Source organism: Culex pipiens, chromosome 2 (assembly GCF_016801865.2).
Source record: "Culex pipiens pallens isolate TS chromosome 2, TS_CPP_V2, whole genome shotgun sequence".
NCBI lineage: Eukaryota > Metazoa > Arthropoda > Insecta > Diptera > Culicidae > Culex > Culex pipiens.
In genome coordinates this window covers 54,822,063-54,848,160 of record NC_068938.1, presented here as the reverse complement: position 1 = coordinate 54,848,160, position 26,098 = coordinate 54,822,063, and the positions used below count along the sequence as shown (strand labels likewise).

The window sequence follows — 26,098 nt, the reverse complement described above, 5'->3', positions numbered from 1 at the left end:
GAAGAGATAAGTGCCAGGTTTGTCCGTAGAAAGTCAGGCTTAATTAATAATGTAGAATGTGGTCAGGACACTAGATCGAACATTTCGTACTTTGATTATTTTTATATATTTATTTAATAATATTATATTTTCAGTTTGTGTTTCTTAAGCTATGAACAAGATTGTCCGTTCGACGCAGTGGTGAACGCAGAACGCTGTGCCAGTTCGATTTTTCCATCAACTGTCAGTCGAACAATCTACAGGGGTTGCTTTGTTCAATGGTCGATGACTGGCAGGCTATGATGACAGGCGCAAAATTTTGCGTTTGCGTCCAGGCCTGACGGACAATCTTGTTCTTTCCTTTAGTATTGCTCGAGGTAAGGCAGGCAAAAGCATTGTTTTTTTTTCTATTTTCGCTAACTTTTTTATTCGATTATTCGATTGACATGAATCTCAAAAATTGACTTCATATTTTGTTCATACAAATATCTATATGATTATGCAATAATCTTTTCCCTAGATATCTTGGATTTTTGTTATCTGTTCAAATTGGTGTGTTCAGAAAATTTCTTGTAGAGTGGTATTGATGAGGATAACTTTTAAAATATAAATCAATCTTGAAAAGTAGTTTCATGTGAAAGCAGCGTTGAATTTAATTAAGAATGAATATATTCATTTTTTAAAGAAATGACAAGAAAATTTCCTATTTTTGTCTAAGACTTAGTTATCGAAATTTTTAACAAATTTTATTGAATAACATTGATGACTTTTCACGGCAAAAAACATGCCGCTTGCCAACAACAAAACATTGAAATTTCACGGTACGCTAAGAGTGTGCTTAAAATTAACGCAAAGATAGATCGTAATAAGTTGCAATGCTTCAAGATACAAAACAAAACCCCTTGACCCAAAAAAAAAGTCATTCCAAAAAATATGAATTTTTCAACATTGTGAAATTTTGCAGTAGTTTTATCTGCTGAATTAACGATTTGGCTGTCCTTATTTCACTAAGATTTAAAAAGTAAAAATTAACTTACAAATTATCTCCAAAATTAATAACTTCCTAAACAAAAATTTCACCAAAAGTACAATCAGTGAAATTAGTGAAGTAAAATAGTGGGTTTGCTATGGTCAGCAAAGGGTTATTTGAATATTTCAAAAAAGTTTTGGCAAATTTTCATTAATGGCATTTTTTTAACATTCGTTATTGATAATTTAAAAAAAAACAATTAAAAAATGCTTTTGATATTTTTCAACATATTTTTGTATTTGGACAAAAATTAAATACAATCTTTTTTTTTCGCGAAAATATATGCAATTTGCTCATTGTATTTAATTTCAAAATATACAGACATTCATAATTATAAAGCAAAAACTGACTTGCATTTGCATTTTATGGAAGCTTTGAGTAACATTATTTACCATGAACAATCAAATCTATTTTCACTAGATATTTACGATCAATTTTCTGTGTTTCTTGAAATACTAAAATGCATGCCATGTATTTTTTAACAACTGCTTCCGAAATGCCAGTTTAAAATCTGGTGGAGTATTTGAATTGAAAAAAAAATCATAGTTTAAATACACTTAGGAGTAATTCGAAAATAGGTTAAGGGCAAATTTCGTGACTCACGGCTTCCGTGAAATAACACGAATCCTAAACATTGATGAGAAAATTTTGTTCTGACAATCATTTCCTTGCAAAGGAGTGCAACTGGTTGTACGATTTACACTTATTTACAGAAATAGATGAAAATCAGCAGTTCAATAAATTGTTTTATTTATCAGTTCAAAATTTTTCAAATAGCCGTGACTCAAATTTGTACTTTGGATTGAAATAGTATTTTGAATTCTCTTCATAAATTAAAAACAAAATTGAAAAATTCCGTGAAAATTGTTTATATTTTTCCTGAACTCACAAAATCATGTGAAATAAAAAAAACGGCTTTGTGATTTTTTCCTGAAACTGAAAATATAAACCTAAAATTAAGAAAATTAGCGAAATCTCGAATAAATTAATTTAATCCTACATGGTTAAACAAAGTCCCAAAAAATTGAACAATTATCATCTCAAAAGGGTGTACACTGTACAGATTGACAATCTATTTTTTTACAAATATGATAGACATTTTATTTTATTTTAATTCAACACTCCATGTTTAAAATTTAATCAGAAATATTCTACTTTTTTCACTTAATGGGTTACATACATGCAGAAAATCAAAACAAAAATTATATTTATTACAAAAAATTTATTAAATCCACTGAAAATGTGATTTTAAGAAACAAAATTTAGCCATGCGCAAAGCAAATCGTCAAACTTTTTGCTCGTTTTTTCCCAAACACCAACTTGATTTACGGGTGCCACGATATCTCGAGATGGGATGGACCTAATTGGCTGAAATTAGAGGTGAAAACTCTCAAGACATTTCTTGTGTGTATGACGAAGTCAGTTTTTTGAATTAAGCTGTTTTAAAAATTACAAAAAAATCTAAAACTGTCGATTTTTTATTTGAAAAACATAACAATATTTTTATCTTTTTTTTAAATAAACCTTTTGAAAATCGGCTTACGTCATGCACACAAGACCAGTTTAAGGTGAAGCCGTTGATCTTTTCGAAGAAAATTGATCATCACTTTAAAATATTCTGTATTAAATTCAGTTTAACGAATTTCACTACCAAAAGGAATCAGCATGTGCCGGTTGTTGCCTTCTTGAAGCCACTGAAGGAATTTTTGATCTAAAGCAAGTGTGTTTCAAAATTTATATTATTTTGTGGTACAAACATTGACGTCCTATTTAGCAATCATTGATTAATGATGATTTCCATAACTTTACAAGGAATGGGATAATCGTTACCAAAAGGAATCAGCATGTGTAGGGCACTATTCTAAACAACTTGTGGAAGGAATTTTGTCAAAATATTGAAAGCGACCCAAAATTTATATCTTTGAACGAAAAATCATGACAATGATGGAAGTCTTCACGTTAACGAGTCTTCACCAAAATTTTGAGCCGATTAGGTCAAGGCAGTGTTGAGATATCGTTGCACCCGTTTTTTTGAAACTGCTAACAAGTAGCAAGTAGCTATTTCTCGGCAATGATACAACCAAATGTCTTCAAATTTGTTTTGTTAATAGATGAAAATGTATATTTTAATGTCTTCAAAATAGATAAAAAAAAGTTGAAGTGTGTGCTCATACCGATCTATAAATAAAAAATAAATTCAAAGCTTAACCAATCAGATTCCCCGCAATCCTACACCCTAAACAATTTCACAGTTTTATCCCTCACTCTTCATTCATGTCCTGGGGTGATGTCTTATCTTGGATTGTTATAGTTTCCCGCCATAGCATTATAGTTGAGCACAAGTGTAGGCACCCTCGAGGACAAAAGTCGGAAGCTTTCCTTCTTATGCTTTTTCTCCTAACTCCTTTCAACCGGTGCACTAAGCTGTTACCATCTACACAGTTTAGTGTACAGCTTTTAGCTGTTAGCGGGAGGTGCGGGTTGTCTCTTCAGTGTAGCGGAATTGCAGAGACCCGACTATATCCGATTTCTTGATTTCAAAAAGTGACGTAAGCGTCAGTTTAGATTAAAATAGGGTTGATAATTTGTTTTATACAGGTTGATTTTGTGCTGTCGTAAAATGTTAAAGGTTAAATAATGCGCTTACGTCACTTTGTACTCAAACGGAAGTTACACCCTGACTGGAAAGATTGGTAAGAGGGCAGACTTTCCGGCCACAGGGATCTCTCGTAATGTATAAACTCTGTCGTTTTGTCATTTGGTGCCTCAAGGAGTTACCACAAGTCAGCCCGTTTGTACCGAATCGGGATGTTCATCAAGAATGTTGAAGAACATCCAACTTTAAAAGTTTTTTTTAGCTATTAAGAAATAGGAAGGGCCTTCCTTATATTTTTTTCAGTTATTTTGCATTAAATAACAACATCCTCCATCAAAGAACCTTTTCTAAGAAGGATCTTCAAACTTATAATATTTTAGCAATCATGAAACAAAAAGGTCTGCGTTTCTACACATCAGAATACAATAGATTTTGTTTCGTTTTGAAGGTTTTTTTTAAGAGAAGCATCAGCTTGTTTGAGCAAAAATCGCATTTTCTGACCTAATTTCTACGAACAGGCAACCAAAGCCTCAGTGCGAGCACGGACCACATCCAGCTGCAGGAGGACGACAAGGGCGTCGAGAACGCCCGGCTCACCATCTCGGCCGTCACGATGGCCGACTACACCGACTATACCTGCGAGGGTCGGAACAACGCCACGGACATCTCCGGCAAGCCGGCCCATGTCACGATAACCGTTAGAATTAGAGGTAACTGCGGGAAGAGAGAGAGAGAGTAGCTTATTTTTTATGTATTATGCTAATTTTTTGATGACTTTTAGGAAAATACGCTGCGCTGTACGTATTCGTGGGTATCATTGCCGAAGTTGTTGTATTATGTATCATTATTTTGATATGCGAAAGAAGACGTAACAAGACAGAAATCGAGGAGAGCGACACCGATCAGAGTCCAGACCAGTAAGTATCGATTCTAGAGTGTTATGCCCCACCATAGCTTTATTACACCACCATGTAAGTCTTGTCAAGCTTTTGCCCAGTGCTGCTACAAGGCACTGATCAAATTCTTGACGAGACTTAACTTTCATCGTCATTTTTGTTCGTGTACTTGAATTGCTCTGTTCTGCTATTATATCAACGTGGTAAATTGTGTCATCCTTTTTTTGTTACTTCAGTCATGCATTACACAGTCACTACACTCTAGTTCTGAGTTATGCCATAAATTACTCCACACAAACACTCTTGAACTGGCAGCAAAAGCTGTGAGCGCAGTTCGTGGAACGGCCTGCAGAGGTCATGTTGTACCTTCGACGTCGTTATCGTTTAGCTATAAACCCTCTCTACTCGTCCGGATCTCTGTTTTGGGCATTTATCTCTTCTCCCTCTTCCCTTCTCAATGTGCACCTTATTATAGCTAGCTAACAGTAGTTGCTATAAAATTGAATAACCAGGCTAGCAATTTAACAATGTCGTTGCATGTTTATGTTTTAACCCAAATTTAACCCTTAAAGAATTGATTTGAAGTAACTTGCAATCGATGTTGCCTCAACTAATACAAATTTTCGTGAAACAACTAACTTCTTGTATGTCGTGTGTTACCATTCAAATTGTGATGTGTTGTAGTGCTGCACACATACGTCCTCACGCGCGCACGCACACACACGCTCACATACACTGAGAGCCCCCCCTCCAACCCCACTCAAAAAATGTAAACCAATTTAAATCCAACACCGACCCTTTTCTTGTTCTTTTCTTCCTTGTTTTTTCTCCGCTTTTTTGCAGACACAAGAACGGCCACAACGGAAATGCTTCCGAGCTGCGTCAAAGAAAATCCTAGATTCGTCCCCGCGTGCAAATGAAAATTCGTTGAAAATGTTTTCTTTTTTGAACCAAACCACCCCTTTCTCCTCCCTCTTCCTCGAGTCCATCAAAGAACAAAATTATTTGATAAAAAAAAATTGCTAAAAAAAGCACTTTGAGTTTACCGAATTAACTTGTTTTACCTATCGGAGTTAAGTTTCGTCGCGCCCTTGTGTCCTTCTCCTATCCTTTAAGATGCACGATTCATCCAAAACTATCCTCACGCCATCCCCAAGTAGTGAGTTCATACTAGCAATTAGATGGTATTACACACGAACATTAACCCTGTTAGCAAGTATCAGAGAACAATATGTGCATCTTTATGGTAAATTTACAAACTTTTATCTAATCTGTAATAAACAAAACAAAAAAAAACACTAAAATCTAGTTAGACTGTAACATTGCGTAAATATAAGAGCTGTGCCTTTAGGTGCCATCTTGGTTCTTTGTATTAATACAAACAAACAAATAAATCTCAACCATTGTTAAACTTTTGCACACCTTATTACTCAATACAAAAACCCATTTAAAAACGTATATTTAGATAGTAGGTTACGACGTTCGCATTTTAGTCAGTCACACACCCACAGTTTCACAGCCCCTTTTTCATCGCGCTCTCCCTCTTGTGAAGACCCAGTTGAAATTTGTAAGCTAATAAACTTTTGGACACTGAGAAAAAAAACGCGTTTTATCTAGCCTTGTTTTATTTATCCTGCATGAAATGATCCTGTTTGGTTTCGAATACACCAGCCAACGCCATAAAGTACACCCCCCGCCCCTTTCCCCCTGCCTTAGAAACTGGAAATGCCCACAAACAGAGAAGGGAGTTTTCAAATGCGACTCCGAGTTCCGAGTAGTATATGATATTTCGTCACTTTTTAAATTGACTTTGTCAAACAATCGGGGTACAAACTAAAAAGTGTCAAACGAAAAAGTCGCCAACCATCGGGTTTTTTTTTTCTTCATAAAATTATTTTTATTAGGTCCTTTTCGGTACTGGGACCTGGTTAGGACCGAGTCGGCTTTTGTAATTACATTTGACTTAATAATTACAGAGGATCTTGTGTGTAAATGTTAGTGGGAGGGGAGCCGATTACCCGCGGCCTACTCGGGGTTAGTAGGGAAGGGATTGATGTTAAAGACAAGGCGTGGGAAGGGAAGGGGGATTGTGTAGGGGTCTTGGTTGGCTCTGCTGGCCTTTGCGTTTTGTCCTCAGCCGCAACTCGGTGTCCAGCTGCTGGGGCGATCTTGCTTTGCTTCCGGTGCAACCAGAAACGACGGCTTTGTGGGAAGGCGAGTTATACTAACTGAAGGAAAACTAGCTGAAGGAAAACTAACTGGAAGAAAAACTAAATAGATATATTGGAATCTAAGAGGAACTGATAGATCGGATAGAGAACATCAAGGTCTAGTTGAGATAACGCGTCTCGCATCGGAATTTCTGGTGGTCTTCCTCGGGCCCTGAGGGTAACTTTCAACTTAATTCTGTGAGCCTGATGATCTGGACACGCCCATACGAGATGGTCGATGTCCTGATAACCCTGCCCACAGTCGCATAAGTTCGTATCACTCATGTTGATACGGTACAGATGAGCCTTGGACGAGTAATGGTTCGACATAAGGCGGGACATCGTTCTGATGAATCCACGCGTCAAGTCCATTCCCTTGAACCAGGCTTTTCTTTGCACCTTAGGTCGTATGGAATACATCCAACGTCCTTTGGTGTCGCCGTCCCATTGTGTTTGCCAATCCAGAAGCGCACGCTGCCTCGGAAAACCGTAACATTCTTGTAGGCTAATTGGCCTTTCAAAAATGTCTCCACTCTCAGCACCCTTCTTGGCGAGCAAGTCCGCTTTCTCATTACCCGGAATCGAGCAATGAGCGCGGACCCACACCACCGTGATGCTGAAGGACTGAGCCGCCAGGTTGTTTAAAGTCTTGCGTATTTCCGTGAGGAAAAACGCAGACTCCCTGGTCGGCTTCAGAGACCGGATAGCCTCAACAGAGCTAAAGCTATCGGTGAAGATGAAGTAGTGGTCAGGTGGCATGGTCTCGATGATTCGCAGTGCGCAGTAAACCGCGGCTAACTCTGCGACGTAAACCGAACTCGGGTCCTTCAGCTTAAAGAACAGCTGATAAGATTCATGATAAACACCGAAGCCCGTACAGCCGTCGAGCTTGGAGCCATCGGTGAAGAATCTGTTGTTTGGAGGAACATGGTTGTACTTTGATGCGAAGATCGACGGCACAACTCCCCGCAGAAGATGGTCTGGGATACCGCGAGTATCGGCTTTCATGGACGTGTCGAAGCCAATCAGGGTGCTGCTGGTTAACGGAGGCGTGCGCTGTACCGTTGTGCTCGGGCTCCACTCCCACGATGACATAAAGTCATAATATAGAAGCATGCGCCGAGACTCAACGTGAAGGTTCAGCAGCGTTTCAAAGTTGTCAATTACCAGTTTATTCCTGTAATCACACCGGATCAGGAACCGGTAAGACAGTTCGTAGTAACGAGTTCGCAGAGGCAACACTCCCGCCAAGACCTCGAGGGTCATGTTGTGAGTTGAGTGCATGCATCCCAAGACAATGCGAAGACTTCGGTACTGTATCCGCTGGAGAACCAACAAGCGTGATTTCGCAGCTGTTTGGAAGCAGAAACTACCATATTCCAGCACCGAGAGTATCGTTGTCTTGTACAGTCGAAGCAGGTCAGAAGGATGAGCACCCCACCGGTTGCCAGAGACGCTACGCAGAAAATTAGTTCTTTGCAGGCACTTTTGCTTCAGGTAGTTAATGTGCTTCCCCCATGTTCCCTTCTGATCAAAGATGGTACCCATGTACATGAAGTGGTCCGACTGCTCGATAGTCTTTCCCGAGAGAGAAAGATTGAGCTGCGGCGGTTCATGCTTCCCCGTAAAAACGACCAGTTCCGTCTTCGCCGGAGAGAATTCAATACCCTTTCCAACTGCCCAATGGGCCAAGTTGTTCAGGGTATCTTGCAAGGGTTCTAGCAGATCGACTTCCTTCTTGGCAGCGATTGAAACCACTGCGTCATCTGCGTACTGTATAAGGGTGCAGTCTCCGGTCAAGCAATCGTCGATATCGCTGACGTAAAAGTTATAAATGGATGGACTAAGGCGTGAGCCTTGTGCCAAACCCATGTAACTTATCCGGGTGATTGCCAGATCACCTTGCACAAAGTGCATGTGTTTTTCTGACAACAGGTTGATGAGGAAGTTGCACATCGTCGGATTGAGACCGCTCCGCCGCAGCTTTACTCCCAACACATCGATGGAGACTGAATCGAAAGCACCCTTGATGTCTAGAAAGACAGAAGCCATTTGCTGTTTTTTACCACGGGCTATGTCGATCCCTGTGGCCAGCAAGGCTAGACAGTCGCTTGTTCCCTTGCCTCTCCGGAAGCCATACTGCGTGTCAGACAGTAAGTGCTCTCGTTCCATCCATGGTTCGAGGCGGTCGAGGATCATCTTCTCCAGCAGCTTGCGTAGACACGACAGCAAGCTGATTGGACGATACGAGTTGTGGTCGGACGCCGGCTTACCGGGCTTTTGAATGGCAACCACCCGGACCTGTCGCCATTCGTGCGGAATTATGTTCTGCTCCACCAACGTGTTGAACAGATTCAACAGACGCTGCTTGGCGACGTCCGGAAGATTCTTCAGCAAGCTGAACTTGATCTTGTCCGGACCAGGAGCAGTGTTGTTGCCCGTCAATAGTGCTATGGAGAGCTCTACCATCGAGAAGGGAGGATTAGAATCGCTCCCATCAACAACGTCGAATGATGGTTGTGTCGGCACCGAGTCCGGGCACACCTTCTTGGCGAAATCCAATATCCACTTGTCCGATTTTTCCACACTCTCGTTCGGAACCGAACCTCTACGCATGGCCCTCGCAACGCGCCACAGAGTGCTCATGGACGTATCTGCTGGTAGTCCTTCAACGAACTCCCGCCAGTACATTCGCTTCTTCCGCTTCAGAGTATTACTGTACCTGCGGTCGAGAGCTCTGTACTTTTGGAAGTTCACTCGGGTTCCACACTTGCAGAAGTCCACATAAGCTTCAGACCTGGCCGCCGAGAGATCCGTACACTCCTTGTCCCACCAGGGGAGTGGAGGGCGCGTTCGGATGTACGGTCCCGGGACGGGTTTCGTCTGAGCTTGTAACGCACTGTCATAGATCAAATTAGCCAGATACGCATATTCTTCAAGCGGTGCCAACCCAGCTCGCAACTCAACTCCAATGGAGACTGCCTCCGCGTACTGTTTCCAGTCGATATTTCGCGTCAGATCGTAAGGCATCTCCACCGTTGTCGATTGCTGTGGGCCATGGCTAACCAGAATAGCGATCGGCAAATGATCACTGCCACGAGGATCTCGAAGCACGTTCCAGTCACAGAGAACTGCCAGACTGTTGGAACAGAGCGACAAGTCGATGGCACTCGCCTTCGTGCCGGACGTGGTTGGCGTTGGTGGTGTTGCAATCCGCGTAACTTGCTTGTCCCTATTTAGGAGGGTCATCTGGAAGTCGTCGCACAGTTCATGAATCAGATATGCTTGAGGGTCTGTCTTGTGACTTCCCCACTCGGTGCTGTGAAGATTAAAGTCACCCAGAACCAGTCGCGGTGCCTGCAACAGCTCAACAATACCCCACAACTTTTGTCGAGTTAACGACACCTGTGGGGGAACGTAGACGGACACAATGCAAATGTCCAGTCCTCTGATCCTGGCCTGTACTGCGACTGCTTCGATTCCTCCTAGCTTCGGGAGCGTGACCTTTCTAAAAGTGTGGCATTTCCTGACCCCAATCAGTACGCCTCCACCTCTATTTGGTCCTGCCCTGCTCTCTGTGATGATGTTGTACCCCCGGAAAGCTGGCGTCTCATCTCCGATAAGAAACGTTTCGCTCAGCGCAAACACATCACAGTCCCGTTCGAATGCGAATTGTTGAAAATCGTTTAACTTGGGGGTTAAACTTCTACAATTCCATTGTAGGAAGGAGATGCCATTTTTCGTTTTTGGTGTATTACCCATCAAAGGAAATGAACGACAAGAGGGGCATCGTGCTAGCAAGCTGTTTTCCGATGTGTCTAGCGAGAGGCTCAAACCGCTTTATGATTAAACGCGTCGGTTCACTCACGAAAGAGCACAGCCATTCCACGATTGTGGAAAAAGGAAGGACTCCTTTGAAGGCATCGGTGATCGGATTCGGTTGAGGAACCGGTTTTAGGGGGATCTTTGGCAGCTTGGGAACGGGCTTCAGCGGCTTGAGAGGAATCGGTGCCGGCTTCGGTGTCGGTTTCGGAGCGGGCTTACCCGACGGACCGAAAGGAAAATCCTCCTCGAAGTTCAACGAGTCACTTTCCTTACCCTTGCCGCCAGCGGCTTTTCTGGACTTGGAAGCCTTGTTGCGCTTCGGGTTTGGCCCGGAAGAGTCACTTTCCTCGTCTCTCTGGAAGAGGACCTCCACATCGGAATCTTCGTCCCCCGAATCTTCGTCCGCCAAAGGAGCGAAGCGATTGGGGTGGGTCACCTGACTAAGGATTTCCGCGAAGGACTTCTTGGAGCGTTCCCTCAAGGATCGCTTCATCTTGTCCTCGCGCTCCTTGTACTTTGGGCACTGTCGAGTTTTGTGCGGTTCCCCGCCACAAAGCAGGCATTTTTCAGCCTGCTTTTGGCAATCCACGTCCTTGTGGGGGCCGGCGCACTTTGAGCACTTGCTCTTGTTGCTGCAGTAGGTCTTGGTGTGTCCCAACTGCTGGCAGTTTTCGCAGCTCATCACTCGCGGAACGTACAATCGAACTGGAAGCCGAAGCTTGTACAGCTCAATGTAGTCCGGCAGAGCTGACCCTGCAAAAGTCACCCGGAACGAGGCAGAAGGAATGAACTTCTTCTGGCCACCCTCGGTGGTGACGTTGCCCAGTTGCCGGCACTCGAGTACCTCCACAGCTGGAAGTTTAGGGTTCTTGAAGCGTCCCACCGCCCTTGAGAGGTCGACAAGCGACAGACTGTCATCGGTCACCACGCCGTCGATCTCGACTTTGTGGGCCGGAATCCAAACACGGTACTCAATGCTGAACCGCAGATCAGTTACGATCTGATTAGCTTGCACCGCGGAGTTCACGATCACGCGGAGCTTGCTCTTGTTCAGCTTGGTACATTCGACCACCCCAGGATAGTGCTTCTGCAAATCCTTGGTGATCTGTACAAAGTTTAACGGCTTCTGTTTGGGCCGGAAGAAGACCACCCATTCCGTTTGCGATCCCTCTTGATACTGACGAGGACGAGGAATCGGTTTTTGGGAATGAGGATTCAGGAGCGGTGGGGGATTTGGATCCGGATTCGGCACCGGTGTTTTAGGAGGAATTGGATCTGGATTGGGAGAAGGAATTGGGTTTGGAGTCAAGGGGGGAATCGGGTCTGGAGTCAAGGGAGGAATCGGTGGTTGAGGGGGAACCGGATTCGGATCTGATTTAGGACGCTTTCGCTTCTTCCTCTTAGACCCGTCCGTGGATCCCCCTTTACCGTCAGCATCCTTATCCTTCAGGAAGTGGTCCCTGTTGGTGGTGTTTGAAGGAACTCCCGAGACAGAGTCCTTCATTTCCACGTCCTCGTCACCATCAATGGATGAATCGAAATCAGATTCCTCGTGTTCCGACTCGGTCGGATCCATGATTGAGGAAAAAACGGAAGAAAACTAATCAAACCAAAAATAAGACTAAAATAACGCAGAAGAAATGAGAAAAAAAATCTAACAGGAAAAAAAAAAACTATGAGAAAAAAAAAAAAACTAAAAGCAAACAAAAAACTCGCCTTTCGCACTCACCGCCGAACTGGCCGCACTGGCTGCCGCCCGCAGCGGGATGCGCGGGAAGCTCGTTTGCGCGCGCTTGTTGTTGTTGTTGTGCTGCCTGCTGCCAGCCACGTAAACAACGGGGTTGTCTCCGACCTGGCCTGGCCGAAAACTGGTCCGCCGACCGCAGTCGACTCTCCGGGGCCGATTCCACCGACCAACGACCGTCTCTCGCCTCAGCTGCCTCCGCGGCCGCTGCTGCTCACTCCTCCTGCTGCTGCTGCTCGGATGCAGGAACTCGTTCCTCTTCCGCTGCTGCACCGCCGCCGTGTCCACGACGACCAGATTGTGGCCTCTCTGACCACCGGAACGGGCTTGTCCGCTCGCACACGCCTCGGAATCGCCGTGAAAAACGCGCCAAACACACCGCGAAAAAACACGACTAACCGCTGAGACTTCTGCCGGAGCAATGAACCATCGGGTTTGAGTGTAATTGGTCCTAAAATGAAGCTTAAATTGCTGATATTATTGTTCACAACAATATTTTTTTCTTTTCTGAGCACAAGGAATTTATAAACAAACACAAAGCGTTTAAAATGGATTTTAATTTAATTTTGAGAAATAACTTCGTGGCCTTTCTTGTAAAAAAGTATCTTACCTGACAGCTCGCTTCAAGGGAACCATAGTTGATCCAATGTTGTCTTGCCATTTTTTTTTTATTTTTTGCATCAAAATCAAAGACAAGTTATCCGAAACAACTTTTAATCGTGTTTTTTGTTGTTGAACGTAAAAATTAACATACTCAAACAAAAGATTGAACTATTGAATGTTAAAAATTTGGTTGGTTGAATATTACCTCTTTTTGAGTAATTTTACCTAAAAAGGTGCAGTGGTAATCCTACAGGCATAACCATCATGACGAAGAACTTCGGACACAAAAGTAAATGAAATTTTTAGAGTTTTTAATATTTGCGTTTCTTGGCCACAAAATCAATCAAGAAAAAGTTATTTCGTAAGATCTATTTATTTTTGCTCAAAGATGGTATTTTGACGTTTGATAACAATTAAAACTTTCAAACGCTTCTTCAGCTAATCGTAATAGCAAAATTTTCGAGCCAGTTTATATGAAATCATTTCATCAATTCTCTGTTAAACTTTCGGCATTGAACAATTTTCAAGAAATATTTTGCAAACAATAAAATTTATTACAAAGAGTCATTCTGAACCATGTGTTAAAGACACAACACACAAACCCTAGAGCTTGATACCCATATTGCCCCAACTCTTATGGTTCTGCAAATGTCCCCTTATCGGAATATCCCCGGGGCCTTCGGCCACTCCAGGTGGTGGCCATTACTGCCCAAATGTCAAATTGCATGTCCAGTATCAAAATCCCTAAAGTTTGATACCCATATTGCCCCAAATATTATGGTTCCGCAAATGTTCCCTTATCGGAATACCCCCGGGGCCTCCGGCCACTCCAGGTGGTGGCCATTACTGCCCAAATGTCAAATTGCATGTCCAGTATCAAAATCCCTAAAGTTTGATACCCATATTGCCCCAAATATTATGGTTCCGCAAATGTTCCCTTATTGGAACATCCCCCGGGGCCTCCGGCCACTCCAGGTGGTGGCCATTACTGCCAAAATGTCAAATTTCATGTCCAGTATCAAAATCCCTAAAGTTTGATACCCATATTGCCCCAACTCTTATGGTTCCGCAAATGTCCCCTTATTGGAACATCCCCGGGGCCTCCGGCCACTCCAGGTGGTGGCCACTAATGCCAAAATGTCAAATTTCATGTCCAGTATCAAAATCCCTAAAGTTTGATACCCATATTGCCACAACTCGTATGGTTCTGTAAATGTCCCCTTAGGCCCCGGGGGAACCTTCTTTGAGGGCACCGGCCACTCCAGGTTTTGGCCACCACTGGCTGAACGAAATCTTCGAACGAATTGGGGGAAGCTTCCTGACTGATCCAGCTGTGCATCCCGGGGCCGTGACCAATTACACGAGCTCGTAGTAGATTCGTTGTACTAACCCATACAACAGGGCTACAACAATTTTCACACAGTCTACTAGGTTAAGCGATTTTACTCCCCTGCCTAAAAGTTGCCTCCGCTGGCGGTTTTGCTCGTCCCCGGGTGTATCTGTAGTTGGTCGCAGTCTTTGATGGCCTTTTCAGGTGACGAATTTAGATACATCAATCGAACATCCGTGGAAGGGAAACTCGACGCATCGAACCCAATCAGCGTGTACCATGAAACGGGAGTGTGTGTGTATGTGTGTGTGAACGCGCATTTGGCAATTTTCTTGAATCTGCTATCCTACGGCATTTGGTGTGTCATTCTACGGCATTCGCACACAAATTGCCCTCTTCGGTGCTGCTCTCCGATTCTCTCTCTCTCTCTCTAGAAAATAAAGGTAATTTTTCAGAAGAAATCCTTCTCCGGAAGAGAGAATTTGCGTTGCTAGGGCTCTCTCTCTCCCTGCTGCTGCTGCTTCACCCGTCTGCGGCTCAGATATGAGCCGACCCGACTTGTTCAGCATCTCGGTGGCAACTAAGTGGAGTGGAAAGGGTAGAACGCATTTTTATACTTCTACTTCGCTATTACTTCCCCTCTTTTCCCCTCTTTTTGTCACTGCGCGCGCCCTCGTACATACACACGTATTTGCTTTCGCATCGAAGGGTAAATCTGCTGATGTGGTTGTATTCATCTGGATTCGAACGAAACGACACCAACACGGTGATTCTTGTTTTGCGTTTGGCGCATCGGCCAACAATTTGGCAGCGCAGCAGGCTCAGATTTTTGGACTGCACGCGCTTACACTCACACACACACATATGTAATCGCTCGTAAATTTCGAGGTGATTCTGATTCCGAGGCTGGATTTAATTTCATTTCCGTTTTGCGTAACCGTGCAGCAACATCACAGAGGAGCAGCTACATTTTGATACCTTTATTGCCCCAACTCTTATGGTTCCGCCAATTTCAAATTTCATGTCCAGTAACCCTGAAGTTTGATACCCATATTGCCCCAACTCTTATGGTTCCGCAAATGTCCCCTCATCGGAACACCCCCGAGGGCTCCGGTCACTCCGGATTGCGGTCACTACAAATTTCATGTCCAGTATCAAAAATCCTGAAGTTTGATACTGCCAAAATGTCAAATTTCATGTCCAGTATCAAAATCCCTAAAGTTTGATACCCATATTGCCCCCACTCTTATGGTTCCGCAAATGTCCCCTTATCGGAACATCCCCGGGGCCTCCGGCCACTCTAGGTGGTGGTCACTACTGCCAAGCGCTTGGTGGCGCTTGCGAGAGGAGCTGAGCTCCTCTCGCTTCGGTGGTAGACCACCGACTGAAGCCAGCCTTCAGATTTCCCATGGTTTTGTAGGGAAGCGGGAAGGCTAGTTCCTGAAAACGCCACCTGGTGGCGCTCGCGAGAGGAGCAGAGCTCCTCTCGTTTCGGTGGTAGACCACCGACTGAAGCCTGCCTTCAAATTTCCCGTGGTTTTGTAGGGAAGAGAGAAGGCTGGCGCTCGCGAGAAGAGCTGAGTTCCTCTCGCTTCGGTGGTAGACCACCGACTAAACTAATGCTGTGGAGGGAGTGGCGTTTATATTTATATCAAAACCGTCGGCCGCGCTGCTTCTGTGATTTTCCCCTCTACTTGGGGAAGGTGTTTCATTTTTCGGTTTCATTTCGCTTCGCGAAATTTTGGATTGCTACCCTGTATAGAGCCCTAAGACGAAGTTCTTCGTCAAAAAAATATGTAAAAATGTGAACTTGATGAAAATTTACCAAAAACTGATGAAAATTCAACACTTTCTAATACAAATACACATCAAAAGTCACACAATCTGTCACCATTCACTGTTTAATATTACCATCATTTTTTTTCTGTGTGGGGCTACCATACTGTCAAAATCAAATCAAATTGTTCGCTCTACACAGAAAAAAAAATCATGGTAATATTACATCTGGGAAGGGGTACATCTTTTATGTCAGAAAAATGGTGTAATTTTACCTCTGGAAATGTGTAATTTTACCACTTTTCTGGTGTAATGTCACTTTTTCAGTCTAAATTGAGGTAAAATTACATCATAAAAGAGGTAATATTCAACCTTCCAAAATTACAGCTTCCAAATTTACATTATTTTTTATTGTGTACACCATTACCTTGGCGTTCCCTATTACCTCTTTTTACACCGAAGCTCCCATCCACCCCGGGATTCAAACTCATGACTTTTGGAATATGAGTCCAATTGCCAACCAGCGACTCTACCGAGACAGGTTGTTTTCCCAGGGAGACGACTCCTACACCTGGACTGAGGACCAGCCATGCCAGATATACAGATAAATCTGTATTTTACAGATTTTTCGATCCCAAAAATCTCAAAAATCTGTATGTACAGATTTTTTTTAAAAGGTTATAGTTGAATGTTTCAACAATTTAGTAAATAATTTATGCTTTAATATGATACAAAAGCTTAAATCTCCTGTTAAAATTTTTAAAATGTCTTCTATGGTTTTGAATTCGACAAGATACAGATAAAATACTGATTTATTTTCAAGAAAATGCAGATCTCCCACAAAATAATCTGGCAACGTTGCTGAGGACCTTATTGTACTAATGACGATGCAGCAACCCAGGACAACCGTCAAAAAATACATAAATTGTAGTTTTGACAATTGAGCCCAAAACCAACCTTGTTGGGTTCCTGGCCAGTTACAGCTTTCTGGACAATGCAATTTTTAGTAAATATTGGTGTGAGATGGTGAGCTGAAAAATGAAATATAGCCACTTAAAGTTTAATTTTAACTGAAAATTACCGTTTTTCAATTGTTCAAAATAGTGTCCATTCCTGAAAATATTTTTTCAAAAAATTTCCAATTAAATTGCCTAAGAGACATTGAGGATTTTTTAAGTCTCATCCACACAATCCCACATATATTCTTATGCCAATATCTCAGCAATTTATGGTCTAATTTTCAAAGCTGAAAAATATAAAAAAATAAGTTTTAGTATCTTTTCGAAAAGCATATTTTATTTTTTTATTTTTTTGGAGTCAAGACTAACATTTCAAATGGGCAAAAAATTGATTGTTTGCCCTTTAGAAATGTTTATCTTAATTTCATTTTTTTTAAATATTTGTTTCGAAACTATATTTTTTGTTTGGCATTAAATGGCATTAGAAAATATGGGAATATTTGGATGAGACTTTAAAACATCAATTTCTTGTTTCTGTTTCTTTCAATCGCAGTGTTTCAATTTTTTTCAATTGAAGTTTTACTTTAAGTAGCTATATCTTGAAAACGGTTTCCTTTATCAAAAAAATTGTAGTAGTAGTACATTCCGATTGCAAATATGATTTTACATTAAAAATTGAAGTCAACAAATTTGTTTGTCTGAAATTTATATTTTTTACAAGAAACACATTTGGGACCATCCATAAACCACGCGGAAACTTTAGGCGAGGGAAAAGGGGGTTGGCAGTTTTCCACGCTCCCTACAAAAAAGATATCTTTTGAATGCAAATTGTCCCCGATTAAGATTTCCAAAAAAGTGGTCTCGGTGGCAAATTTTTTGTCAGTAAAATTTTTATTTTATTTTTTTCAAGTTTATTCGGCAAGATCGACAAAACTAATTCTGTGTACCAATACCAAAAGTTACAGATTTTCGAATATTTACGTACCATTTTGGTATGATCATCTGCAAAAGTTGTATGGAGACTTGTATGGGTGAAACAAGGATAAAAAAAATTGCTTCTTTGGTCATAGGGAAGGCCCCCACAAAGTTTGAACCCAATCATTCAAATAAAATCCATTTCCGATTTTGTGGAGAATTGCTCACGTTTTAAAATGTTGATTAAATAAAATTAAGAAAAACTTTATAAATAGGATTATTTGAAAAAAGTAAATTTTCGACAAAGTTTAAATTTCTTAGTTATAAATTTTTAAGCGTTATTGAATCATAGCTTTAAATTTTCTTCAGATTGAAAGGAATTCTCTTCAAGTTTCAAAGTATATTTGTTAAATGTATGATTCATGCAACAAAATTAATTTTTATGTGAACACAATTTCCAAAAAGTCCGAATAACTTTTTATGTCATTGACACCTATATTAACAAGCTCGAGAAAAAGGGGGAATTTGTATGGAAACTCCCCCTTTTTCTCGAGCTTGGGAGTTTAGGTGTTAAACAGTTCAAATTCCCTTTAAATGCACATGATCACTTGACGTGTGATTACAGCATCTAAAAGTGTTTTCAACTGAAATTAAGTAAAACATAGCTTGAAAGGCGGTGAGAAAGCAAATTTCTATTGAAAAATTTGCTAAATAATTTGTTTATACGGAAAAAATCAGCTAATAAATAAAAATAGGTCCGAATCCATAAACTACCAATGATTTGAGATTTCAGTCTCTATAACATTGTCCTGATTCACCCCAGTTGACGGTGCTATTTCTCGCTAAAATCATCAGTTTTGCATATTTGATTTTACTGTGTATATTTACAAATAGTCATCATTTCGTTAGAAAGCATTTTTTTTCTATTGGTATTTTGGTAAGTTCTTTTGTTGGTCAAACATTACAATCATACGTTTTAGTTTGCTCTGTACAGTAGATTGATTACAGCTCACACACTCCAGCGTATTTATGTAGGATCCGCCACCATCGTTAGCATTCTTACCCCTAACCATTTTGTATCTTTCTTCTCTATCTTACGCTGCCACATGAAACTTGCCAGGAGAAGGAGAAAAAGTTCACGAAACTATAACTAATAATAAATTCTATTGTACTGCTAAAGAAAAACTCTTTAAGACATTGTTAAATAAAGCTTAGTTATAACGTAGTGATACATGAAGTAACGAGAAGGATTATTATGATAACCTAGACTACGATGGAAAATGCCGGTAAAAAGTACTTTACGATTTAAAAAAAAATCACAGCAACAGAAGAAAAACCTGAATTTCCATATTAAAAATTGGTTTATACTTTGGACCCAAACACCTAACAACGTTGAAAGCTAGCTCCAGATTCGATAAAAAAACGATAGAATTTACAACAACAAAAAACAAATGGCTAGCCTAGCGAATCCTGCCCGCTTCGAACAGGAACGTTGATCATGAGAAGAAAAAAACTTTAAACCCACCAGAGAACTTATCCTAGCGCTGAACAAACTAAACAAATTTAGACTTCTTTCCACGTTCGAACGAAATCCTGACAGGGAGAAAGAAGGACGGAAATCACTGCGTAACAAAGTTAATCTCGTGCATTCTTTGGAGGTGAAAACGACCGGAGTTACTAAACACAAAAAAATACAGAAAAAGCGAGACCTACAAAATGCGGCAGTTTAGGCATAACGAGAAAACCCCCATTTTTGCGCGCGTGTGAGATGTAGTTTTGTGAAATTGATTCAGATAACCCATACATTATACCACAGCTGCCCGTACAAAACGTTTGTCTCACGTTGATCGATCTTTGATGATTTTTTTCTGATAAGAAGGAATCGTGAAATAGAATTTCAGAAAAAAAAATCTTGTCGGAAATCTCTCAAGGGTTGACCATTGTAAGATATTTTTCCAATCCAAGTAGGTAAAAAACATCACTGAAGAAATGCGTTTGCGATCATGAATTAAAAAAAACGCCATCATCTTAGTGATAGTTTAGCAAAGGCATGATCAAACTAAGGTAGTAGCTTAAAAAAGCCGATTTGCGTAGGATAAATCAAACGATCATCGCAGGAGCACTCTTTTATATGAAAAAAATAAATAAAACGCAAAACCAAAACAATGCCAGAGAACATCAAAGCAAATGCAAACTAGTTCGTGCAACTAGACGAAAAACAAAGACTAACCAAAATATCACATAGCGAACATTACAAGTAAACAAAAACACGCGATAAATTTACCAGTCTTGGGTGCGTTCCAAGACGGTAGACAGAAGTGGTAGTGAGCATTGTGTTGTGTACTTGTTGGTTAAAGTATTAGTGACAGCTCTAACGATACTTCGTTGGCTGTGCGCGCACCTTGCCATTGGTCTTCGCATCGTTCGTTGCCCACAGCATGCGACGATTTACGTCAGCCAGGCCCTCTTTGGGTGTACAGTCAACTCTCTGGTAGTCGATCTTCGCTATCTTAATATTGCTTCATCTGTCGATGGTTTTATGAGTCCCTCCAAACCGCTTACTTCGATGCTCTTCTTTCCTCTATATTCTCTTGCTTCTTCCTGGATGGTTCCTTGGATTATAATATTTCATCTTTCTCGTGGCTTTCAGAGCTTTTTTCTTTATAAAACGAAGCTTCGAAGGATTTTTCATTTTTCTTTTTGTTTGCTGGACATTGTGAATGTTCTCTTCCATAGCTGGGTATCAACAAAAATATATGTTCAATCGAACCTTCATTTCTGCAAACTAGTACTTCTCTTTCTCGATGATCCCTTGGATATTGAAAACCAGAGATTCGACTGTACTTTTATCAAAAAATTGATTCCTTTTTGAGTTTATTTCTAGCAAAACTCCTGAAAAGCTACAGTAAAGCTCGTTTGATTCGAGCAGTATTTAGAGAAGCTTTAAGTGATGATAACCAGAAATCCAACTCTACACGGAGAGAAAAGAGTTCCCAAAATCGTGAACAAGCGTTCATGAAAATGAAAACCTCGAACAAAGTGTTCAAATCCCATGGTACGATTTTGAAAAAGTACCTGAAATTTGAACACTTTGTTCGTGGTTCCCATTTTCATGAACGCCTGTTCAAGATTTTGGGAACTCTTTTTTCTCCGTGTAATCGGTAGGAAGCAATTTGGCTTTGAGTATTTATTCTTAATTCATAAACCAGAGTTGATTTGTGGACCCAAAAAATGTTTTTAAAAAAAACGAAAGCCTAAAGAAGCCTTCGTTTTGCACATTCTTATTTTTTTACACGTTGAAAAAATAAATTTTTGAATTCACTGTGTGTGAGAATAAGAAAAAAAACACATAAAATAGAATGAAGAAGGCATAACAGAAGATCGTTGGAAATCTTCAACTGTAAATATTGTATTATAAAAAAGTAATTTAACAGAGATAAACAATTAAAAAATAAATAAAATCGAAAACAGAAGCGTGGTTTAAGCAAACAATTTCACCACTTCATTTTTCTCTCAGTGTACTTTTATCGTTCTTTCGTTGTTTCAGCTAGAGGTGATACAGTTTTGGGTAGGCAACAAAAATAATAATTTCGAATCGTTACCTAGCGAAATATTAAGTATAAAGAAGTGGTATTGTAGACGATTTAGTTAAAAATATAAAATAAAGAAAAAAAGTATTAGTCAGTACTGCGTTGGAAACGTGTCGCGAACGCGGGGTGGAAGGAAAATAAAATTATAAACTAATACTAAAAATACGCTTTACCTAGTTGAGATTTTAAAAAAACGTACACGTTTGAAAACCTTACACAAACACGAAGCTACTCACTAACACAGACTCCAAACATCGTTTGATCAAGTTTTTTCTTAATTTGAGAAAACAAAAGTTTTGATGATTTTCTTTTGTTTGAATTTAAAATAAAAGATGCATTTAGATTTGTTTTCAAATGGGATCTTTCTACCAGCATTGAAAAAAATATATAATTTTACTAAAATTCTTCACACATGGACAAAGCAATGTTAGGTTACAGACCTCTAAATAACGGTATAAAACAGTTGAATTGATCGCAACCTTGAAAACACAAAAAAAAACACAAAAGTGAATAAAAAAAATAGTTACAGTAGGTATCTTTGACTAATTAAAATTAAGTAAGGTTAAAGCAAGAAAAAAGATATTATGAATTTAGAAGGCAAACAAACCTTAGAGCTAATAGGAATATCGAGTAAAATTATATTTTTAAAATTGTGGAACAAAAGCCAAAATTTTGAAAAATTGTGGTCGCAGTTTCGCTAATTTTTTTTTGCAGAAATCGAATGCATGAATCAATTTAGTTTTAGGGACTCGTTCTGGCAGAATGCACGAAAATTCTGCGTTTTTCACCACACAGCATTCTGTTGATGAACCTCGAAACTTTCCATCGGCACCAACATACAAAAAAAAAAGATATGTGGATCATTTTGAAGTGTGGGCTAACATTACCTTCACTTTAACTTGCAACAAATAAATCAGTTTTACTCTTTGAAAAAGGGGGCAAAAATACTTCATTTTACATCAATTTGAATTGTGGAAATCACTGAAATTATTATACACACAAAACAAAAAAAACACGAAAACTCCAATGTTCCTCTTCTACGAAAAGCAAAAGTATTGATTTTACAATACTTTGAAAATTAAATGAATGAAAAAACAAGCGAAACATTTTTCCTGTTTGAAATGCTCTGAATACAAACAAAAAAAACAAAGCATTTTGGTTCTCTTGACGCCAAGGGCAATGAGAATATACATAGTGTAAATATTAAACAAATAAAAAAAACATTCAACAAGCCTACCAAATTTGGCAGTTTCCCTGCGCAGAACTAATGGATAAAATAAATTTGATGGAAGCGTAAGACTCACACTCACACACATATTCTCACCACCAATAGCATTACTCACTAAAATCTCACCCACACACACACACGGAACCACATTTCAAATAACATCAGCAAAATGTTTCAATCAAGATAACCACACATTCGATAGGCGTAAAATGGTATTTGCAAAATACTGAAGCAAAAACAAAGTCCCACATAATGAAATAAGCACTTTTCAATCTCAGCAAATAAAAAAAATGTCAGCAGAACGAGTTAAACAAAAAGAGAAAAGAACTTAAAAAAACATTCGAAGAAAAAAAGTAAAGAGAAATTTGAAAACACATTTTTAGATGCACGAAGTTGATCAACAAAATACTTAAAATGAACACAAAACAAAAAAAAACTTTCACCATCAAGCAGCAAAACTCGACAAACCCTACTAACAAATACCAGCAGCGTGTGACCTTTTGTTTATTTATTCTGAGTAACAAGAAACATACAAGAACTTTAAAACAACCATGAAACAGAAAGTAACACTGACTGCTTATTGAATGAAAAGAATCGTGCAAAAACTTAAGAAAAAAATCATTTACAATTGAGTAAACAACAACTCAAAAAAAGATGTTCTTTTCACAAATCACCATATTAAACTTTTCCAAAATAAAAAGTGACGAGAACAGATTGAACTTATTTCCGGATACTAAAGGAAATAGCCACAAAAACAATAATCTTGAACACTAACCCCCGTTTGTTGAAGCAAAAATGCCATCAGTTGATTGTTAATTTCGTCTTATTGGTATTGTTCGTTAGTTTTGTTTGAAAATAACCAAAATTCAATGCGAAAGTAGGACAGCAAAAAAACAAACAAAACACATACAAGCAGCGTAAGAACACAATTCTAAGGAATATTGCAGATAAACAGCAAAGAAAAAAACAAAACAACCAAGATACGCCGACACAGAAAACAAGCAGAAAATCATAGAATATTTAAAGAAACTGAGAAAAAAGAAATGAGAAACTACAGATATTGTTATTATGTATAATGTTTGACCAATAAAAAGTGAACAGTTGATTTAAAATAATGCGAAATCTTTGTATTGCTTTCAGGGAAAATATTTTTAACAAAAGATCAATGTAAAACTTGTCGTAAAAAATTCCACACAACTAACCCACCTTTGTTTCTTTACTTTCAGGGAAAAGTTGAAAAAGTGATTCGACAATGACAAACCTTTTAGTGGCGTCACGTGTAAATAGACTATAAAAGAACAAAAAACACACATACACACACACTAAATCCTACAACTACATTCAGCAACCAATCAGAGACAAGCACAATCCTCCGACGACGTCACGCGGTGGAAACCAGCCGAAACAAAATGGCCGCCCTAATCAGTAGTGTTTGTAGCGAAAATGGCCAACGGAGTGTTGGTTCTCCCCGATCAAACTGACGTTTCGCCTTAATTTACCGTTCTTCAAAAAGTTCACAGTTTTGATGTTCGTAAAAAAAAGTACGCTAGTCAGGAGAAATAAATTCACCATCATGAAAAAAATCAATTTTGTTACACCCACATTCGGTCTGTATTTTCATTAAAAAATTTTGTATTGTAATCATTTTTATTCTAATTATTAACATTTACGTAATTTACGCAACTAACTGCATCCATGATTTGTACTTGTGCGAGGAAGTAATGAAAGCCGGATTCCTCCGTGATGGAAGTTAAGTTTTTTAAAGACCACTTTTGTATTAAGTAACTCTAGATTTTACGAAAAAATAAACACGTGTATCAGTTTGGCACAAACACACAAACACACATTTTTACACATCTTTAATGCCTAGGTTAAAGTGCAGCAGTTTTATCAGTTTAAAAAAAATATTCAAGTCTTTTGTACACAACTCATTATATTTGCTACAAAATCATTTAATTTGAATTTTGTATTTTTGAACATCAATGATAAATTCGGAAATATTGTACGTGTTTAAAGCCAAACACGTTTGAAAGCCAACCGGATTCTGCAGTGAATTCTAATTTCTACTGTACTTAAAATATTTGTAAGCTAAATTGCAACTGTTACTACCGTTCAAGATCAGCTGTGAAGCTCGTTACAGAAAGATGCCAACCTGCAGGAGCTCTTTGCACGTGTTATCATTTTTTCGAAATAAAAAAACGTTGATCGAAATTCGTTGAATTGATAAACCTCTCTAAGATAATATATCATCAATAAATACACAAGCTTGTTTTTTCTTCTACAAAAAAAAACCTTAGTTTTAAAATTAAAATGAAAGAAAGTCCCTGAATTAGTGAAAAAGTTATTTATTCCGTTTTTATTTCTCGAATACCAAACAATCTTTCCTGCAAATTATAGCTAATCAATGTCCTTATGCAACTCAACTCAAATCGGGTATAACAGAGTTCTGATTTTTTATTAAATTAAAATGTTTTTTTTTGTGAAATTTGTCGAAAATTTAGTTTTAAATATTCCTAAACCGAAATGTAACCCAACACTCTATCCTACTCATTTCGCATGTGAACATCAACTGACTTAAGCACATATTTCACCATAGGCCCATTTACAATGTTCTGCTTGAAATGGCCTTTTTTGGGACCTTCCTAACATGACTAGAACTCTAATTGCCAAGCAAAAAAATAATAATATTATAGGGTCTAATCAGTTGGGCCAAAGAACCTTCAGCCGAATTTCGATTTCTATGACTAAACTGCTTTTGGATTTGGTGTCTTCGACAAAGTTGTAGAAATTCATGAAAAATGCTGCAAATAAATCAAATTTACTTTTTGCCTTCCTCACCTTACTGAGGAAAGCAAGCTTCCCATGCGCCAGTGCCAACGCACACCGCGGGTTTGATTTTCTAGCTTCGGTACGTGCCTGAACCCATTTGTGTATTGGTATCTTGGTACATCGTACCAGCGCACCACGACACTCTCGGCTCGCCCCATCGGTTTTGTGTCTGGCACTCACCCATGGCATGAACCCAGCGTGCCGTGGTACGTGTCGTGGTATTGAACCCGTTTTGTACCGCCAGCGCGTACCACGGCACGTACCTCGGCTCGTAACGAGTGAAGCACCTTGGCTCATATACTGGGTTCATGCCATGGGTGAGTGCCAGACACAAAACCGACGCGGCGAACCGAGAGTGTCGTGGTGCGCTGGTACGATGAACCAAAATACCCTCGGTTCGTGTGAGTCGGGTACGGGTGTAAACCGAACAAAGCAGGCGCAAAGCAAACCCGAGGTACAAGCGAACCGCGTGTACCGCACGGTGCAGGGAAGCTTGGAGGAAAGGCTATAAAATCACTCGAAAAACGAAATTCTTAATTTGTCCTCCTTCATGTATATATATCGACTCAGAATCAAATTTTGAGCAAA

At 39.8% G+C, this 26,098-nt stretch overlaps 1 protein-coding gene across 12 annotated transcripts in view; it reads left to right on the top strand.

The window, feature by feature from the left end:
* LOC120416275 (uncharacterized) overlaps positions 1-24,945 on the top strand; it is an 85,915-nt gene extending 60,970 nt beyond the window's left edge. For 10 of the 12 annotated variants that reach the window (XM_039577985.2, XM_039577978.2, XM_039577987.2 and 7 more), the window contains exons 8-10: positions 4,124-4,315; positions 4,387-4,522; positions 5,345-5,837. In XM_039577985.2, the coding sequence (XP_039433919.1) occupies positions 4,124-4,315; positions 4,387-4,522; positions 5,345-5,399 (383 nt within the window). In that variant the 3' untranslated portion in view covers positions 5,400-5,837. Of the gene's footprint in view, positions 1-4,123; positions 4,316-4,386; positions 4,523-5,344; positions 5,838-18,983; positions 23,267-23,907 lie in introns of those variants that run through there. The other 2 variants (XM_039577989.2, XM_039577988.2) reach the window with 2 other exon arrangements.
* The last annotated feature ends 1,153 nt before the right edge of the window (positions 24,946-26,098 follow it).